The 20,545-nt window shown below is 39.2% G+C and overlaps 1 protein-coding gene and 1 non-coding gene across 2 annotated transcripts; both read left to right on the forward strand.

Moving 5' to 3' along the window:
- The first annotated feature begins 907 nt into the window (after positions 1–907).
- Positions 908–980, forward strand: TRNAF-GAA (transfer RNA phenylalanine (anticodon GAA)). Its single transcript has one exon. It is a non-coding gene; the product is annotated as a tRNA-Phe (tRNA).
- Positions 981–15,870: 14,890 nt separating this feature from the next.
- LOC143592596 (uncharacterized) lies at positions 15,871–17,526 on the forward strand. Its single transcript, XM_077072481.1, has 3 exons — positions 15,871–16,276; positions 16,387–16,516; positions 16,715–17,526. The coding sequence occupies exons 1-3, from the start codon at positions 16,141–16,143 to the stop codon at positions 17,400–17,402; spliced, it is 954 nt and encodes a 317-aa protein (XP_076928596.1). The 5' UTR covers positions 15,871–16,140; the 3' UTR covers positions 17,403–17,526.
- Positions 17,527–20,545: the final 3,019 nt, after the last annotated feature.

The raw sequence follows: 20,545 nt of genomic DNA on the forward strand, positions 1-20,545 counted from the left end.
GACACGATTAATTAACTCGCGAAAAGTTCAAAATTGTTAGAATTATGGTATAAGGCTGGGTTGATAAAGAAAATAATAATTATTATATTTATATTTTAGAGTATAGTTAAAAACTTTGGTGACGCAAAAAACTGATTGGTCCACATTGCGGCACCCAATTGGTCCAAGTAAGTCACGGTTATAAGGTTCTCATTTTTATTATTTAGCATATGCATTGCACTCTGGTTAGAAGTTATGAAGGCTGGTCGGTTGGCTTGCATGTTGGTTGGTATTGTTTTTTTTTTCCTGGCCAAGGTTGATCCTCTACTGCCTCTTAATACTTTTGGGTAATTTTTCTTTGGGTGGGCATGTAACGATGATAGGTTTTTTGGTTATTGCTTAGACTCAATGCGTTTTGTTTAGTTCCGAATCTTGTGAAAAATGTAACGAAGCTAACCGAATGCCAATTTTCTTTTAGTTTTAGTTCTGGTATTGTAATGAACGTGACGAAAACCGACCGAACTTGCGTACACTCACCATGTCAACATTCGGAATCGACGATGTTCGGGTTTTACCAACTCTCGAGCTTTACCGACCGATGCCACCCCATTGGTCCAACTCCATTTCTATATTTTTTTAATTTATTTTTTTGTTTTAGTTTCGATACCATAACGCACGTAATCAAAACCGAACGAATTCGCATCAACTTACTGCCTCAACGCCCCAGACGCGACAACGCTTGTGTTTACCACAACTTAGGTTTTACCGACTTGCCCCGCGTTAAAATTCTAGTTATACACAAATCAGTTTGTGATTTATAACAACTGTAAATATGGGCCAACCTAATGGACCGACCCACCCAATTTGTTAACTCTAATTTAATATTTTGAGTTGAGATATTAATTACATTCCAAATTAAGAAAAACAAGCGGGGATAGCTCAGTTGGGAGACCGTCAGACTGAAGATCTGAAGGTCACGTGTTCGATCCACGTTCACCGCATTGTGTTTTTTTGGTGGTTCTATTTTAATTTTTGTTGCGTAACAATATAATTTTGATTTTTATTGATTTTTTTTTTCAGTTCGTTGATTTTTAGTTTAAAAAACTTGACTTTATTTTTTTGTATTTCCATGTTTTGTAATCTTGAGGTACAAATATCTCTTCTAATAGTGAGTACAAATAAATATATTCTTTTTACCGGTGTTATCATATTTTAGTTTTTAAACGTGTAATTAACTTTTTATCATGTTATGCCATCAGAAATTTCGAGATCAATAAATATGAATAATGATAATCACATAAATTATATTACAAATCAAAATTATGAGACTTTACCACGTGTCATCACTTGAAAAATATAATACATACACGAGTCGTGTTTTTACTATTTTGTTTTATCTTATACGGTTCATACAGGTTTATAAGACTCGTATAGGTGACTATGCAAGTAGTAAAGGTGTCTATGACTTGTTTCTTTCTTTATAAACTTTCCTTGATTATCAAAAGACTACGATTGATTGTCCTCCATCCGGTTAACACAACTACTCAGATGTTATAGTGCCCACGAATCGATGGGGTGATTCTTGTAGCTCTAACAACATGTACATGCCGAGGTTATAGACGCGAACGATATACCGAACGTCATGTTTATCGAAGTTATACTAACAATTTGAACAAATGACATGTATCTATTTGTTTTGTATGTCATGTATATTATCAACACATGCGGGAACACACATTATATTATATCTTACACGAGGTAGGATGAATATAGAATAACTCTTCTAAGGCATTAGTGGATGGATTTGTGTGAAGTTCATTAATATAACTATTATCATGCAAGAGTATGAAAAGAACTTGTATTGGACGCATTCCTTCGTGGTTGTCTTTACTTATACGTTGATGTTCGCCGTACACAGTTTGAGTGGCGAAACATTTCTATCGTTCCATGTGACATCTGCCCCGATCCGACCCGACCCAGGTACCCGTTTCTCTGACCCGAACTCTTTCTTTTATGATTTAATATTTATTTATACTTATATTTTACTTTTAATAATAATAATAATGTTTTCCTTCCCGCCTCTTTCTCTCTCTTTCTTTCCGCCGTCCCGTCCCTCTCCTTCTCTCTTTCCGCCTTCTTTTCCCTCTTGTCGCCGTCCCGCCCTTACGCCTTGTTTCCCTCTTTTTCTTCTAACTCTTTGCTTGTCCTTTGTTCCTTCCCGCCTAAGGTTGTCTGCGCAGCTCCACGCGCCAGACTCCCTTACAAGGAATCCTGCGTGAAGACCACCTGTTTCAGCGATACGCGAGACGAACTCTTCTCGCAGCGCGTTAAGAATTGTAATTCTTCTCGCAGTGCGCGAAGGACGGAAGTTCTTCCCGCGACGCGCTAAGGATTTGTAGTTCTTCTCGCAGCGCGCTAAGTATCGTAGTTCATCCCTCGACGCGCGAAGAATTATAGTTCTTCCCGCGGCGCGCTAGGAATTTTAGTTCCTCCCGCGGCGCGCTAAGAAATGTGATTCTTCCCGCGGCGCGCTTAGAAATGGTAGTTCTTTCCGCGACGCGTTAAGGTTAGTTCTGTCTGCCTTCGCGCTCGCGCTCTCTTGACCTTTTGTGTCAGCCTTCTCGCGTTAAACCCTTTGAGTTTTCTTCTGTTTAATCTAGCCGTTGCTTTTGAGCTGTCTTATCTTTTGAGCTGTTGACCTAATCTGCTTTATGTCTGAAAAGTTACTTTCGGCGCAGCATGCGCACCAACCCCATTGGTTGACAGAAAAAGTGACTGACATAATCTTTTGAGAATCTGCTTTTGCCATGCTTGACCAGTACTTTATCTGTCCTCTCCCATGCCTTTTTCTGAATCCTGTCAGCCTTTTTCTCTTTTTCCCTACTACCATATCTTTTGATATCTTTGCTTTTCAGAACTTTTTACTGTTGATATCTTTTCTTTTACTTTTTGAGATCTTTTCCTTTTTTTTTCTAGGGTTTGTGTCTCCTAGGGTTTTCCTATAAATAATAATAATATTTTCATAACACATCACACACAAACACTTAATCTCTCCTGCTCTCTTGCTCCTTGCTCTCTCTGCCTCCGTCTTCCTCCCTGTTCTGTCCTGCTTTTCCGGTAATATATATATTATATATAATAATTTACTTATTAATTATGCTAACTTGTAATCAAGACTTAAAACAAATCATTAAAACAATAATCTTATTTATAGGTTAACTTGTGCTTGTTTAAAGTTGGTTCTTGCTTTATCTTACACCGCATCGTTTATCATGTGAGTAATCTCGTACCTAATCCCTTTTTGCTTTTTAATGTTTTGGGATGTTCATGTGTTCATACAAACTTAGAGTCTTAAACTTGTTTATGAACTTTAGTCGCGCAGTATCCCATGTGTTGAGGACGTAGACTTGGCTGTTTATTTGTATGTGTGGATCATTAACCGCCTTGTCGGTCTATTCCGCAGTTTTCATGGTACCATTAGATGAACACGGGAGAACTATCGTTTATGATTTTCTCTTTTGTTTACACATGCACAGTTAGTCTTGTTTGTGAGCTCAATTGTGAGCACTGGCAGTCTTATGAATCTTAGAGTTGGTCCCGATCAGATTACACCCTTGTTGAAAACCAGACATACACATGTTGCGCGCAGATTTTATTGTTATCTATGTATTGTATTAAACTTGATTTCTCACCAACACGCAAGTGTTTGACGTTTATTTTAACACATGTTCAGGTTTGCAGTAGCTGTTTTGGAGCTCGAGATAACCTAGGAAGTTTTCTTTATTTTGGACCTAGATTAAAAATGTATCAAGACAAGTTATTGCTGTTCGAATATTATGATTTATAATATATTGATTTATGATGATTTATGTTATCTTACTTTTACCCTGCGCGTGCGCGAATGAATGTATTTATTAAATATTGACACCCAATAGTGTCACGAGTAATGAAACAATATGTGGCGCCCCGATGTATAATCCGCCTTTGGTCGGGGTGTTACAGATTGGTATCAGAGCTCGTTGACTTTAGGATAGGTGGTTAGACGTAACGGCCTAGAATACCTAAGAGTCCCTTCTCGCGCATGAGAGAAATCTCATGTTTGCACGCTTATTGTTAATTACTCGTTATTTGTGAATATGCTCGCGCTTGCGCAGTATATGATTTTATGTTTTATTTCGCGATATTTCGATTTTTGCTAAATTTCGATTTTTATTGATTTTTCTTACATATTCGTTTGTTGGATTTGAAAGTCCGAAAAGTCATGGTGATGCATGAATAGCTGATTTTCAATTTCCATTTACGATTATGTTCTGAGGTTGGAGACTTGAAAAGTCATGGTGATACATGAATTGTCAACCTCCAATACTCATTTTCTTGTATGTTTTATATTGAAGATTGAAAAGTCATGGTGATACATGAATCGTCAATCTCCAATACTCGTTTACTCGTATATTTTAAATTGGGAATTCGGAAAGTCATGGTGATACATGAAATGTCGATTTCTGATTCGAATTTGTTACCTTTATTAAGTCTGCATTTTGGGTCATTTATTTTACTTTAACTTTTGACAGTAACTGACTCCGTGAAACCAAGCTTTATAAGATTAAAACTTTGCGATAAAAACCAAGATATTAACTAAAATTAAAACTTTTATAGAATGCCTCCGCTATCTCGCCGATTTCAGAGAAGAGAAGCCTCGCGCATGCGTAGACAGCAACGTTCCCAGGAAATGGCCGCCGCGATAACCCAAGCCTTGAGCCAAAACAATACCAACACCTCCAGTTATAACATTAAGTCCTTTAACGCGGGTAACCCTCCAAAGTTCACAGGTCTTGAAGGAGCCACCGTGATGCTCCAGTGGCTTGAGAAAATAGAAAACACTTTCCTCCACACCCAATGCCCCTCAGACAGACGAACCCTATATGCTTCCAGTGTCCTGGAATCCAGAGCGCTTACATGGTGGAATGGAGTAGCTCATGCGCGTGGCGCAGAGGCTGCTTCTAGCATGACATGGGAGGAATTCAAGGAAATTCTTACGCGAGAATTCTGCCCTCCCAACGAAGTGAAGCGCCTGGAGGAAGAATTCTGGAACTTAAAGCAATACAGTGGCGAAGCGCGCGAGTACGCGACGCGCTTCCACGAGCTAAGCTTACTGGTCCCTCACCTTGTTACCCCTTCACGCCGAGCAATCGAGAAATTCCTTGGGGGTCTCCCCATGGAAATTCAAGATTCTGTATGGGCCAGAAACCCAGTTACCCTCTCTGACGCCATCGAGTTGGCCGCTGTGCTCAGCGACAACCATGTCAGAGCAGGAACCCTGTTCCTGCGGGGAACTGAGAAGACCAAACTCACCAAGACTGCCCCTGAACCAACAGAAACCAAACCTGAACCCTCAAACCGTAACAACCTCAAGCGCAGGCGCAAGGCCTATGCGCTTACCAACCCGCCCATTGTCCAGCAACCCATCTACCAACCCCCAGTTTACGCGCCTAACCCTCTGTCAGCCTACCCAACACCTCCTGTAGTCCATAACTATGCCTTAACCAATCCCGCACTCCCTGCCCCGCCAACTAAGAAACCTTACACAGGAAATCAACCCTTTTGCCCAACCTGTAGATTTCACCACCCAACCCAAACCCCGTGTCGACTTTGCAACCGATGTGGCCGTACTGGTCACACTGCGGAGAACTGTAGAGTCCTTCCCGCCAACCCAATTGCGCCAACACCACCAGTCTACCCGCAGAATCCACAACTAACCTACCAAAACCCACGACCCAGATCGTGCTTTAACTGCGGTGATCCCAGTCATTTCCGGAACGCGTGCCCAAGGCTACAAGTGCAAATCACACAAGCGAATCCGGTAAACCAGATTTCGAACCAAGTAACGCGTGGACGAGCTTTTAACATAACCGCACACCAAGCGCAAGCGAATAATGACGTAGTTAATGGTACATTTTTGCTTAACGGATTTTATGCTTCTGTACTTTTTGATACTGGCGCCGATCGAAGTTTTATCTCTCGCGCCTTCGAGCAGAAGCTTGCGCGACCGCGCAACGATTTAAAAGAAGATTTTTCAGTTGAATTGGCTAATGGCGAAACTGTTTTAATTAACTCTGTGATTAAAGATTGCACGCTTAACCTTAACGAAAACGATTTTCTAATCGACCTCATCCCTATGCCTCTTGGAAGCTTTGATGTTATCATTGGTATGGACTGGCTCTCGCATAATCGCGCCGAAGTTATTTGCGCCAAGAAGTTGATTCGCATTCCTCGAGAAAATGGTGATCTTCATATTTACGGCGAAAAACCCTCCCGCGGTCTTAAACTTATGTCTTGCGCCGAAGCCCAAAGACTCATGCGGAAGAAGTGTATTGCATTCTTAGCCCATGTGGTTAAGCCTGCTGAAGAAGAGAAGCTTCGCGATATCCCTGTTGTGCGTGATTTCCCTGAAGTTTTTCCTGATGATCTTCCTGGTATCCCTCCCGCTCGTAAAGTCGAGTTCCGTATTGATCTTGTCCCTGGTGCTTCCCCCGTTGCTAAATCTCCTTACCGTCTTGCACCCGCTGAGATGCAAGAATTGGCCAGCCAACTTCAAGAGTTGACTGCTAAGGGATTCATCCGCCCTAGCTCTTCGCCCTGGGGTGCTCCGGTGTTGTTCGTTAAAAAGAAAGATGGATCGTTTCGCATGTGTATTGATTACCGCGAGTTGAACAAACTCACCATTAAGAACCGGTATCCCTTACCGCGTATTGACGACCTCTTTGATCAACTCCAAGGTGCCTCTTGTTTTTCCAAGATCGATCTCCGTTCTGGTTATCACCAGTTGCGCATCCGCGATGAAGATGTTCCGAAGACTGCTTTTCGAACTCGTTATGGCCATTTTGAATTCTTGGTCATGTCCTTCGGTCTAACCAACGCACCCGCCGTTTTCATGGATCTAATGAATCGGGTGTGTAGGCCCTTCCTGGATAAATTCGTGATCGTATTTATCGATGATGTTCTGGTGTATTCTAAGACCAAGGCCGAGCATGAGCAACATCTCCGATTGGTATTGCAAAAGCTTCGAACCGAGCAACTCTATGCTAAGCTTTCCAAGTGTGAATTCTGGTCTGATGAAGTACAGTTTCTTGGTCATGTTGTAAACAAGATGGGTATTCATGTCGACCCATCCAAGATTGAAGCAATCAAGAACTGGATTACGCCATCCTCTCCTTCTGAGATCCGTTCCTTTCTGGGCTTAGCTGGTTATTACCGGCGCTTCATTTCGAACTTCTCGAAGATCGCTTTGCCTTTAACAGCTCTGACGCACAAAGGTAAACCGTATATTTGGGGCTCGAAGCAAGAAGAAGCCTTTCTAACGCTCAAGCGTTTGTTGTGTGAAGCTCCTGTTCTTGCGCTACCTGAGGGTAATGATGATTTTGTCGTGTATTGCGATGCATCCAACCAAGGTCTCGGTTGTGTTCTTATGCAACGAGGCAAGGTTATCGCTTACGCATCAAGGCAACTTAAGGTTCATGAAAAGAATTATACAACTCACGACCTCGAGCTTGGTGCAGTTGTTTTTGCCTTGAAGATCTGGAGACACTACCTTTATGGTACTAAGTGTATCCTCTACACTGACCATAAAAGCCTTCAGCATATCTTTGATCAAAAGGAACTTAACATGAGGCAACGCCGATGGAACGAACTCATCAGCGATTACGATTGTGAGATCCGGTATCATCCTGGTAAGGCTAATGTGGTAGCCGATGCGCTCAGCCGAAAACCCTGCCAGCTTAACTGTATCTTGCCGCGCACCCAGCTTCACTTCGCGCCGATCCAAAGCAACCTTGAATCGCGCATTCGTGACGCGCAGCGCGCATCCATCAGTAATGGTAACCTTCGCGCCGAGTTAGCGTGTGGCGCGGAAGCACTCTTTGTCCCTAATCTGAGTGGAATTCTCTGCTATCTCAATCGCATCTGGATTCCCTTTGATGAGAATCTTCGCGCTGATATCCTGAGTGAAGCACACAAATCTCGATATTCTATTCATCCCGGCGCCGATAAGATGTACAAGGATTTGCGCATTACTTATTGGTGGCCCGGTATGAAAAAGGATATTGCTGTGTTCGTAGCTAGATGTCTGACTTGTTCTAAAGTGAAAGCTGAACACCAACGCCCATCTGGTTTGCTCGAACAACCAGAAATTCCTACGTGGAAATGGGAAAGTATAGCGATGGACTTTATTACCAAGTTACCTTTGACAGCAAGCAAACATGATAGCATTTGGGTAATAGTGGATCGATTGACTAAGTCTGCTCACTTCCTGCCCATTCGTGAAAACTACCGTGTTGAGCAACTCGCGCAGCTTTATGTCAAGGAAATTGTCTGCCGCCATGGTACTCCTTTGAGCATCATATCCGATCGCGATGGCCGTTTTATATCTCGCTTTTGGAAATCTCTCCAATCTGCGCTAGGAACTCGCTTGGACATGAGTACGGCATATCATCCTCAGACTGACGGTCAGTCTGAGCGAACTATCCAAACTCTTGAGGATATGCTCCGATCTTGTGTTCTTGATTTTGGAGGTAATTGGGATTCACACCTGCCTTTGATTGAGTTCTCTTATAATAACAGCTATCATTCCAGTATCGGTATGGCCCCATTTGAAGCACTTTACGGTCGTAAGTGCCGCTCCCCGATCTGTTGGAGCGAAGTGGGTGAAACTCAAATCACAGGACCCGAACTTGTTCAAGAGACAACCGATAAAGTCGCCAAGATCCGTGATCATCTGCTGACTGCCAGAAGCCGACAGAAGAGTTACGCAGATCGTAGGCGAAAGCCTCTCGAATTTCAAGTTAGTGATCTTGTTCTCCTCAAAGTGTCGCCTTGGAAAGGTGTTGTCCGCTTTGGGAAGAAGGGTAAGCTTGCTCCTCGTTATGTTGGTCCATTCAAGATTCTCGCGCGTGTGGGAAAAGTTGCCTACAGACTTGACCTGCCGCCCGCGCTCAGTAATGTGCATCCAACGTTCCATGTATCCAATCTCAAGAAGTGTTTAGCTGACGAGAACCTTCACATTCCACTTGATGAAGTTCAAGTTGATGAAACTATGCATTTCGTTGAGAAGCCTGTTGAGATTATGGATCGCGAGGTAAAGCAAACCAAGCGCAGTCGTATCCCTATCGTGAAAGTTCGCTGGGAGTCCAAGCGCGGAGCCGAGTTTACATGGGAAAGGGAAGATCAAATGAAGATCAAGTACCCGCACCTGTTCTCTGCGCAACCTACTTCGAGATAAATTTCGGGACGAAATTTCTTAAAGTAGGGGAGACTGTGACATCTGCCCCGATCCGACCCGACCCAGGTACCCGTTTCTCTGACCCGAACTCTTTCTTTTATGATTTAATATTTATTTATACTTATATTTTACTTTTAATAATAATAATAATGTTTTCCTTCCCGCCTCTTTCTCTCTCTTTCTTTCCGCCGTCCCGTCCCTCTCCTTCTCTCTTTCCGCCTTCTTTTCCCTCTTGTCGCCGTCCCGCCCTTACGCCTTGTTTCCCTCTTTTTCTTCTAACTCTTTGCTTGTCCTTTGTTCCTTCCCGCCTAAGGTTGTCTGCGCAGCTCCACGCGCCAGACTCCCTTACAAGGAATCCTGCGTGAAGACCACCTGTTTCAGCGATACGCGAGACGAACTCTTCTCGCAGCGCGTTAAGAATTGTAATTCTTCTCGCAGTGCGCGAAGGACGGAAGTTCTTCCCGCGACGCGCTAAGGATTTGTAGTTCTTCTCGCAGCGCGCTAAGTATCGTAGTTCATCCCTCGACGCGCGAAGAATTATAGTTCTTCCCGCGGCGCGCTAGGAATTTTAGTTCCTCCCGCAGCGCGCTAAGAAATGTGATTCTTCCCGCGGCGCGCTTAGAAATGGTAGTTCTTTCCGCGACGCGTTAAGGTTAGTTCTGTCTGCCTTCGCGCTCGCGCTCTCTTGACCTTTTGTGTCAGCCTTCTCGCGTTAAACCCTTTGAGTTTTCTTCTGTTTAATCTAGCCGTTGCTTTTGAGCTGTCTTATCTTTTGAGCTGTTGACCTAATCTGCTTTATGTCTGAAAAGTTACTTTCGGCGCAGCATGCGCACCAACCCCATTGGTTGACAGAAAAAGTGACTGACATAATCTTTTGAGAATCTGCTTTTGCCATGCTTGACCAGTACTTTATCTGTCCTCTCCCATGCCTTTTTCTGAATCCTGTCAGCCTTTTTCTCTTTTTCCCTACTACCATATCTTTTGATATCTTTGCTTTTCAGAACTTTTTACTGTTGATATCTTTTCTTTTACTTTTTGAGATCTTTTCCTTTTTTTTCTAGGGTTTGTGTCTCCTAGGGTTTTCCTATAAATAATAATAATATTTTCATAACACATCACACACAAACACTTAATCTCTCCTGCTCTCTTGCTCCTTGCTCTCTCTGCCTCCGTCTTCCTCCCTGTTCTGTCCTGCTTTTCCGGTAATATATATATTATATATAATAATTTACTTATTAATTATGCTAACTTGTAATCAAGACTTAAAACAAATCATTAAAACAATAATCTTATTTATAGGTTAACTTGTGCTTGTTTAAAGTTGGTTCTTGCTTTATCTTACACCGCATCGTTTATCATGTGAGTAATCTCGTACCTAATCCCTTTTTGCTTTTTAATGTTTTGGGATGTTCATGTGTTCATACAAACTTAGAGTCTTAAACTTGTTTATGAACTTTAGTCGCGCAGTATCCCATGTGTTGAGGACGTAGACTTGGCTGTTTATTTGTATGTGTGGATCATTAACCGTCTTGTCGGTCTATTCCGCAGTTTTCATGGTACCATTAGATGAACACGGGAGAACTATCGTTTATGATTTTCTCTTTTGTTTACACATGCACAGTTAGTCTTGTTTGTGAGCTCAATTGTGAGCACTGGCAGTCTTATGAATCTTAGAGTTGGTCCCGATCAGATTACACCCTTGTTGAAAACCAGACATACACATGTTGCGCGCAGATTTTATTGTTATCTATGTATTGTATTAAACTTGATTTCTCACCAACACGCAAGTGTTTGACGTTTATTTTAACACATGTTCAGGTTTGCAGTAGCTGTTTTGGAGCTCGAGATAACCTAGGAAGTTTTCTTTATTTTGGACCTAGATTAAAAATGTATCAAGACAAGTTATTGCTGTTCGAATATTATGATTTATAATATATTGATTTATGATGATTTATGTTATCTTACTTTTACCCTGCGCGTGCGCGAATGAATGTATTTATTAAATATTGACACCCAATAGTGTCACGAGTAATGAAACAATATGTGGCGCCCCGATGTATAATCCGCCTTTGGTCGGGGTGTTACATTCCAGTCCATAGAGTTGATAGTTTGTCACCCGAATGCATATTATGTTTTGTCAGCTTCTTTACCATACACTTTTCAACCCCCCCCCCCAACCCTTCTCCAAATGTTGAGCAGTTGGATGGTTGTGGTCATCACACATCACCTATAACATCCAGCATCGTACCCTTTGAGTATTTACCTACTGGCTTAAATAGGCTGTTAGTTTTGTTTTTTGTACTAGAACGCCTTAACTGTTACCTTTGTATTCACCATCACGATTACACTTTAGAAAAACTTTGATCACATAGCATGCGTTGTTATTCTTCGATAACGGAGTGCATATGGTCATACCAATCTCACAACCCTCTCTGGTTTGCACCCAATTCATCAAGACCTCGAGAGACATGAACAACCAAAAAAGATATGTTTTTGTTAACAACAATAGTGTTAGATAACAAACATAATGACAAAATGTTATGCCTATAAGTGAAAAACGTTTATATTTCGCTAGATGACTCACCATGTGTATATATCGTCAAAACTCAGCATCGCTAACTACTTCTTTTATTAAAATCGATATTATGTGTTATGAAATGAGTCGGAGGAAACAATAATATACTAGTTTCAATGGCATTTTGTGTTGTGTCAAATAGTTGGAAGAATCTTTAACTATCATGTCATTATGTATCATGTTAAATAATTTGTAAATCTTGCATAACATTAAATAACTAGCAGAATCTTGTATCGTATCAAATTTTTATCGACACGTTTATTGAAGAAAACATTGACATGCACCCAAAACCATGCCTTCATACAAGTCGTATAGCTTTATACATCTCGTTTAGTAAAAAGGTCGTATAATTGTATACAAATAATTTTTTGACACATCTACAAACTTGACGTGTACAAAAAAGCTACACGAGTCTTATAGCCGTATAAAAGTCGTACATATGGCAATAATATGTGTCTGGGGGGTGGGTGTTTTCCTAACAACTAATGGTAGAGCTAGAACGTTTTCCTATGGGTTTGAGATTTTTTGACGCTCGATTTTTTCAAGCATCAAAGTTTTTGGGCCCTGATGGGTCGAGTTGTTCATCCGGTCAGATAAACAAAATGCAATATCACTATTACAACAAAAGTACATCGTCGAATTATAGTCAAGCTCAAATTTTATCAGGCCTAGTCGGTCATTAGTCAAACTCAAATTATATCGAGCAAATATATCTTTAGTAGCATGTTTTAGAGATAAAGTCGTCGTATCCAAGAACTAAATCAATAAGCTGTTCTTAAACAAGTCACAATTTATCCATGTATCTCAACACCAAATCCATTTATTTGTTTTTGAAACATCGCGGGACTCGTCAACTAATATAGTACCTCTTGTGGAAAACAGTTAATAACCTTTTTTGAATTGGTGGAGACCTCATTTGGCTATTCTTTGTACCATTATTTAATACCACCCCCGTCCCATTATAAGTGTCATGTTTTGACTTTTCAAGTATTTCTTTTGCAACTTTGACCGTAAATTTTTTGTACGTGTCATATAATATTTGATGAAAATTATATCAATGTAAAATACATTTAAAACTCAATCCATTCATATATTTTACATCAAGTATTATATAACACAAATAAAAATATTGCCGGTCAAAGTTAAATAAGAAAGACTTGAAAAATCAAAGTATGACATTTATAATGGGACGGAAGGAGTATAACTTTACTATCTGATGATCACAAAATGTCCATATAACAGAATTTTTCAACTCATCTTGGCCACAAACGATAAGGCGCCAGTAGGTGATGGCCATCTGGTCGATAGTAACAGAATTGATCAGGCGTTGAGGCAATGGTCGTTGATTTTGTCTTTTTGTTATTTAATTTTGTTTTAGGTATTATGTTTAAGTATGTTAATTGGATTGGGCTTATTGACCGATCTGTGAATAATTTTGTATTTTTTATAACCTATATACAGATTATTATTGAACCATTTATAAAGTTTGTTAGTATTTTTTTTATAGTTTTTTTTAAATCTTTTTTATATTTTAGAAAAAAATTCATTGCTAAAAGAATTTTTTAACTAAATTTTTCATAATCAATGAGTTCGAATATTTTTTTAAAATGATATTGAGATCTTTGTGATTTCAAGTTCGATCCAAATAACGTCCGGATTTTACCACCATTCAGCCTTCAGGAGGGTGGGGTTTTCCCGGAATTGGAAATAACTTTGAGGCGTTTAAGAGCTCTGTACAGCTGGGTTGGTCAGGTGACGATGACATTTTCCTATTGGGTCACCCCATACGGAGTAACTAGGCAATTTTCTGTTTTTTTGTCATTCAAAAAAATTAAATTAACTCATATATTAGTGTAGGAAGCTAGTACAGTGCCATGATGATTATCAGTTTGATGTAGCCTCTTTTGAAAAGCAGATTGGATCAGTGTAATAATGATCATGAAACTGGTTTGACAAATCAAATGAAATTGTTGGATCAGTCGATATGATATACCTGACCAGTCATCATTGTAATGCTAAAATGAAATACTTGTGAGTTGCCTGTACTGTTGTTGCAAATCATTGTTGAAGATTCACTTGAAATCATGCGTGGGAGCTGAGGCAATTAGCATGCACGACCAGATTACTTTATACGCTTAAGTACAATTTATATGTATGGATAGCATTAATTTTCTGATACTTTTTATACCAACTTTTCTGCATTTTAAAGCATCGAATCAATAATTGTGGGGACATTTCTCTATATACACCATTGCAAGGCTTTAAATGTGAAAAATATAAAATGTTTACATCCCAAATTGGAGATGACCTTGGATCATTGAAAAGGTTACAGGACCGTGTGATCTTACGACCGTGAATGCTCTGATAGCTAAAATTACAGGTGTAAATGAGCTGAACTGCTAGTAAGTTACCATAGGTTTACACCTGACCAGCCAATCGCCATCTAAGAGGCAAATGCTTCAACCGAGTCGGCTAGCCTCACAATGGCGAACTTACACTTCAACTTCTAACTATTTCAGTGTGTAGAATTGCAGGATCAATAGTAGGATCGTATACTAGCGAGATAATTCTAGTTTTAAGTTTTGACTAGGGAAAAAAAAAGGCTTGATGGAAGGCCAGATGGAGTCCATTGACTCATATGTAATCTACCATGGACCATTGGAGACCTATTAAGACCTGATGTGTCCAATAAGGCTCAATGAAGACCACTAAGGACCAATGGAGTCAAATGAATATATCTTCAAACGACTACTTATTCCAACGACTATATATTCCAACGATAGTATTTTTTTCAACGCGTATAAATACGCAACTCGCAAATTCATTTCTCTAGTTTAACAGTTTGATTGTGATCATGACAAATCGACGAAACAACATTTATTTTTTTCCAACAATCCGCGACTAACTAATGGTTAACTCTGTTAGTCTGTTGCTTACATGGCATGCCTAGCGGATCGTTGAAAAATACACCTTTAATCGGGACTGTTATTTGCTAATAGAGCAATAGCGCATAGTTGTAGTTATTTAAAACCAATTTTCTTAAAAAGGAACATAAGACTATGTCCATGTAATGTTGTCACATACATGTTTATTGACAACTAGGCGTGCCACGTAAGCATAGACTAATGGATGGTTAACTTCGTGAGTCGTAGACTGCTGGTAAAAAATACACCTTTAGTTGAGACCGCCAACAACCAAAAGTGAAGTTGAGACTGTTATTTGCCAATAAGACATATTTGGGATCATTTAAAACGGATATTCCTTAATTAATTTATAAATATTTTTAATTATTTTATATATTTTGAGGAAAAAAACATCCTTAAACGAGCCTAAACTCGGCTTCAGTTTATGTAGTACCTTACACGAACGAAAGCGCTGCTCAAGCTCGACTATGTAGTGTGAATTTAATAACTAGAAGTCCAAAAGAGATCCAAAGGAGATAAAAGTTAAAAATATATTATGCTCAACGAGCTTAAATAAGTTTCCTATACAAGGCTCGAGCTCGGCTCAATAACTAAATTAACAAGCCAGCTTTTTTGGAGGCTCGGACTTGAAAAAGCTCTACCCATTACGAGCTTTTTATCTATCCAAACTCAAATAGCTTGCAATCGACTTGACTTGTTTGCATCCCTATTATTATGAGTTTTTTAATTTTTTTGCCTCCCAAAAAGGGGTATTAAAGTTGGCGTCAACGCCTTATTTCTTCCTGTAGTTTTCTTTACTGGAAAATTTATTAAAGAGAAAAGAATCAAGTTTTATAGTATGTACTTATTTTACGCACGTTTATATATTTGATTCTAAATTTTAAAATGTATTAGCCATTAAGAGGTAAAAAGCATTAAAAATAAATAAATTTTGATGAAATGAGTAGCATTTGCGTTGATGTGTAAAAATTCTTGTCGTTTACTATTAAAATGCCAGACGCAATTTTTGAATTTATATAGTGTTCAAATTATTTGTTTCGGGTTCAACATATATATATTCGAACTATGCAAAAGTCTCACTTAAGACTTAACAAAGATTGACCCAACTCACAAAAAACTAAAAAAGTCCAAATGGTGAAATATGTTATATGGATGTACCATACTACTTGTTATTATTAAATTGAAAAAGGCTAGGAGTTTTGTTTTGTCTTGTTTACTGACTTTGGTCCTTTAGACTTTTAGACTACAAAAGTCTTTAACCCCATAAAAAGCCAACCAGCATATCCACCAGACAAAATTGTCCACACACAAAGAGGTGAAATTTTCTACTTAAAAAGGTCAACCTAGTGAGATATATACTTACAAACAATCAAGAGAGAGAGAGAAAGATGGGAAGAGCTCCTTGTTGTGACAAATCAAATGTGAAGAGAGGACCATGGTCTCCTGAAGAAGATGCAAAGCTCAAAGAGTTCATAGACAAACATGGTACTGGTGGTAATTGGATTGCTCTTCCTCACAAAGCTGGTAGATATATATATATTCAATCTTTCTCACCATCACTTTGTTAATTTCTTGCAACAAATTAATTATATCTTATAGTTGTGTAAATTAATAATATATGAATGTATGAACAGGTTTAAAAAGATGTGGCAAAAGTTGTAGGTTGAGATGGCTAAACTATCTTAGACCCAATATTAAACATGGTGAGTTTTCAGAAGATGAAGATAGGATCATCTACAACTTGTATGCTAGCATTGGTAGCAGGTAATTATAAGTTTGTACCCTTCATGGATTGATTTCTTTTTATTGTACCTATATATGGTTATATATATATATATATATCTACACTCTTTTTGTACAAATTTTCCATCTATATATATTACTTCTTTCCATGTTAGGCCAAACATACATGAAACCCTAAATTATGATCATCTTGATTTATTTCCATTTATACATATTCAGATGGTCAATAATAGCAAGCCATCTACCAGGCAGGACTGATAATGATATCAAGAATTACTGGAACACAAAGCTTAGAAAGAAGCTTTTGGCTATGATTCCTTCCATCCAAAAGAAACCATCTTTTTTCCCCTCTATGCCTCTCCAAACACCTCCTTTTTCAGATAATCCAAAAGATAGTAATTTCTTGAATGCTTCTTCATCATTTTACAATAACTTAAACATTAACTATTTGATGAATGCTAGCAACAATATTAATAATAATTACCCTCTTCTCTCCACAACCACAACCACAATCACTAATCTTTTCTCAAACCCTTTGATTTCCAATGAAAAACATTATTTAGGCTTTCAAAATCTGAATATGAACAAGGAGTGTTATAACTATAACTTCCCTGAAGTAAAAGAAAGGATGTTGATGTTTGGTTATGGTGGTAGTGGTGGTGAAATGAGCAGTCAGATAACCTACAACAATGATCATCATCATCAGCACGGTTTCATGACTGATCATAACTACATTGATGAGAAGCAAAAAGGGTGTTACAAGAATCTTGAAGAAGTGAAACAACTGAGCAGTAGCATCAATGTGGACATCAACAGCTATCTGATGAATGATCATGATAATGATGAAAACAAGACAACACATATTATTACCGATGGGTTTTATAGGATGATTGATGGAGGTAATTAAATGACTGTTACTGTTGTTGTTAAGAAATGTGTCAGGTTAGAGATCTCTTTGGATTCACAGTTTCTTGGGGATTGTGTTGATCTGTGTTAAAGGTGAAAAGTAATATGAAGTTACATTAGATAAGGGGATTTTAAATTTTCATGGTTGATATTAACTTATGGTTAAAGTTTATGTAATATTTCTTTAATTTGAGGGACGTTTGTTGTAAATACTTTCTATGTATAAAATATTGTCTGATCCAGTCTCCCGTTAGATTGGTTTGTAACAAAACAATCATTTAAGAGTTAATTATATATGAGTTTTAATAATTAATATGGATGCACCCAAGACCGACTAGCGACAGGACTTGTTAAGCATATTTGGTTTGGTTCTCGGTCTTAATTAATTTTGGGCACTGTAAAAATAAATTTTGAAACATTTATTAGCATATATAAGGCTGAGGGGTGTGGGGGGCTCTAATGGGGGCGCGAGTGGGGGCTCCAGCCAATAATATTATGACGTGTGGCAGAGAGAGAAACTGGATAAGGGGGGTGTTGGAGCCCCCGCTGGAGCCCCTGGCCCTGGTGTGGAGGGGCTCCAGCGGATTTTTTTTTATTTTTTTATAAATATATTCAAAAAACGTATTATTAAAAAAACTCATAAATTATTAAAAAAAACACACATTAATGAAAAAACACATTAATATCTAAAAATAAAATAAAAATAAAAGTACTAAAAAAAACATTATTCTTATTCTTCGGCTTGGTCTTCTTCGATCAACCTCTTTCGGATACGTTCCTTTTGCTTTTCCATTAGCATTTGATCGACCGGGTTTAGGTTACTGAAGTCTCTGGTAAGGAAGTCCAAATCTCTCATTCGACTTTTTTCCTTTTTGTCATTAGAGACCACCTCCATGGTTTTGTTGAATTTATTGAGGGATTCAACAAGATTGGCGATGTTTACGGCTTCCCCCTCAGCCGGTTTTTTCCCCTTGGCGTCCCGTCCCAATGGCCGCCTCCTCGGCGGTGAAGACGTTTCCTCCCCCGCAATGTTTAGGTCGAATCCAACGCGGCAATCCGACCCGATTGAAGTGCTATACACTCCGGACGAACTTGTTTTACTCCGTTTCGGCCGTACTTCCGCATCAACGTCCGGCGCCACCAGCTCAACCCACTTGGAACACCTTTTCAACCTCTCCCACAACTTTACATCGTCCCACGTCTTCACCGTCCCATACCTCCGCAAACACTCCTGCTTCCACTCTTCGACAGTGAAATTGTAAACCGCCAAATCATCACTGCCACTTGGTCTCATACGACCGCTGTTCCTGTTGAAAAGATTAGTAAACAAGCCGACAAATTTTCTGATTTCGGACCACCGACCCGAAATCATATCGGCGTTCCGCTTTGTACTCCCAACGAGCGTATAGAACGTCTCCCTAACCTTTGTCCAAAAAATCTTGCTCTTTTGGTAGTCGGCTGCAAAATGAATAAATAAATTTGTAAGTCATTTAACTTTTTTATTTAACTTTTTTATTTAACTTTTTTATTAAAAATCATTTTTAAAAACGTTAAAACAATTACCGCAACGCCGATCCTCAGAAATGACTATCCAAGCCCGACACAAGGCTTCCTTCTCATCCGATGACCACGGAGTGGTTTTCCGTTTCGTCCTCGGAGACGAAGCCGGTCCCGACCCGTCCGTTGCAACTTGTTTTTTCCGGTGGGCGCGTCTTCTTTGTCCCGTAGCTTCACCGTGTGATTCTTGTGTCTCCGGAACAACAAAGTTAGGAGACGGTTGTATGTTGGATGGTTGAAAGCCGGATGATTGTTGCGGCTCCGAATAAAACATCGGTTGGTGCGGTGACTGTAACACCCCGACCGATGGCGGATTATACATCGGGGCGCCACGTATTGTTTCATTACTCGTGACACTATTTGGGTGTCTATATTTAATAAATACATTTTCATTGCGCACGCGCAGAACACAAATCGTAAAGTAACATAAATCATATCATAACTCAAAATATTCAAATAACATAATTCGTCTTGTTACATTTTAATCTAGGTCCAAAGAAAAAGAAAACCTCCTACGTGTCCTTGAGATTCCCAAAAGCAGCTACAGCAAACCTGAACATGTGTTAAAATAAAACGTCAACACTTGCGTGTCGGTGAGAAATCAAGTTTAATAGATATAAATAGATAATAACAAACACTGCGCGCAACATGTGCTTAACTGGGGTTTAACATAGGGTGTAATCAGATTGTGATCAAGCCTAAATAGATCATAGCTCATAGTTCAATCCGTGCTCCCAATCGAGCACAAAAACGAATAATCATACGTGCATGTGTAAACAAAACAAGAAAACCGTAAACGATAGGTCTCCCGTGTTCATCTAATGGATCCATGAAAATTTCGGAATACGCCGAACAAAGCGGTTAATGATTCACACATACAAATTAACAGCCAAGTAAACGTCTATAACACATGGTGTTTTGCGCACATAAATTTCATAAACAAGTTTAAGACTCAAGTTGTACGAACACATGAACATCCCAAAACGTTAAAAATAAAAGGGGATTAAGTACGAGATTACTCACCTGAAAAAGGTGTGTTGAAAGATAATGCAAGAACCGCTTTTAAACAAGCGAAAATTAACCTATAAATAAGAGGTTATTGGTTTAACGATTGGTTTTAATGTCTTGAATATATGTAAGTCACTTAACAAATTATTTAAAAGGAAAAATTATATATTAATTATTTACCGAGATTCTGGGCAGAACAGAAGAGAAGACGGAGGCAAAGAGAGGAGTGGCGCTGCTTGTAACACCCCGACCGATGGCGGATTGGTATCAGAGCTCCGTGACTTTAGGATAGGTGGTTAGACGTAACGACCTAGAATACCTAAGAGTCCCTTCTCACGCATGAGAAATATCTCATGTATGCGCGCTAATTGTTAATTACTCGATATTTATAAAATATGCTTGCGCATACGCAGCACATGATTTCATGTTTATTTCGCGATCTTTAGTTTTTTATTGTTAAATTTCAATTTGTTTCTTTACTTGCATATTCGTTTGTTGTGGGGATTGAAAATCCGAGAAGTCATGGTGGTACATGAATAGTTGATTTTCAATTACCATTAACTTTATGTTTTAAATTGA

This window comes from Bidens hawaiensis, unplaced genomic scaffold (genome assembly GCF_021521415.1).
Source record: "Bidens hawaiensis isolate Kalapana, Puna unplaced genomic scaffold, B.hawaiensis_p1.1 tig00041088_1, whole genome shotgun sequence".
In the NCBI taxonomy this organism is placed as follows: domain Eukaryota; kingdom Viridiplantae; phylum Streptophyta; class Magnoliopsida; order Asterales; family Asteraceae; genus Bidens; species Bidens hawaiensis.

Bases quoted from the DNA above. Each gene is read 5' to 3' on its own strand.
- LOC143592596 (XM_077072481.1), top strand. From the start codon at position 16,141: ATGGGAAGAGCTCCTTGTTGTGACAAATCAAATGTGAAGAGAGGACCA. The intron at 16,277-16,386 runs GTAGATATATAT...ATGTATGAACAG, and splicing joins TGCTCTTCCTCACAAAGCTG to GTTTAAAAAGATGTGGCAAA. The intron at 16,517-16,714 runs GTAATTATAAGT...ATACATATTCAG, and splicing joins TATGCTAGCATTGGTAGCAG to ATGGTCAATAATAGCAAGCC.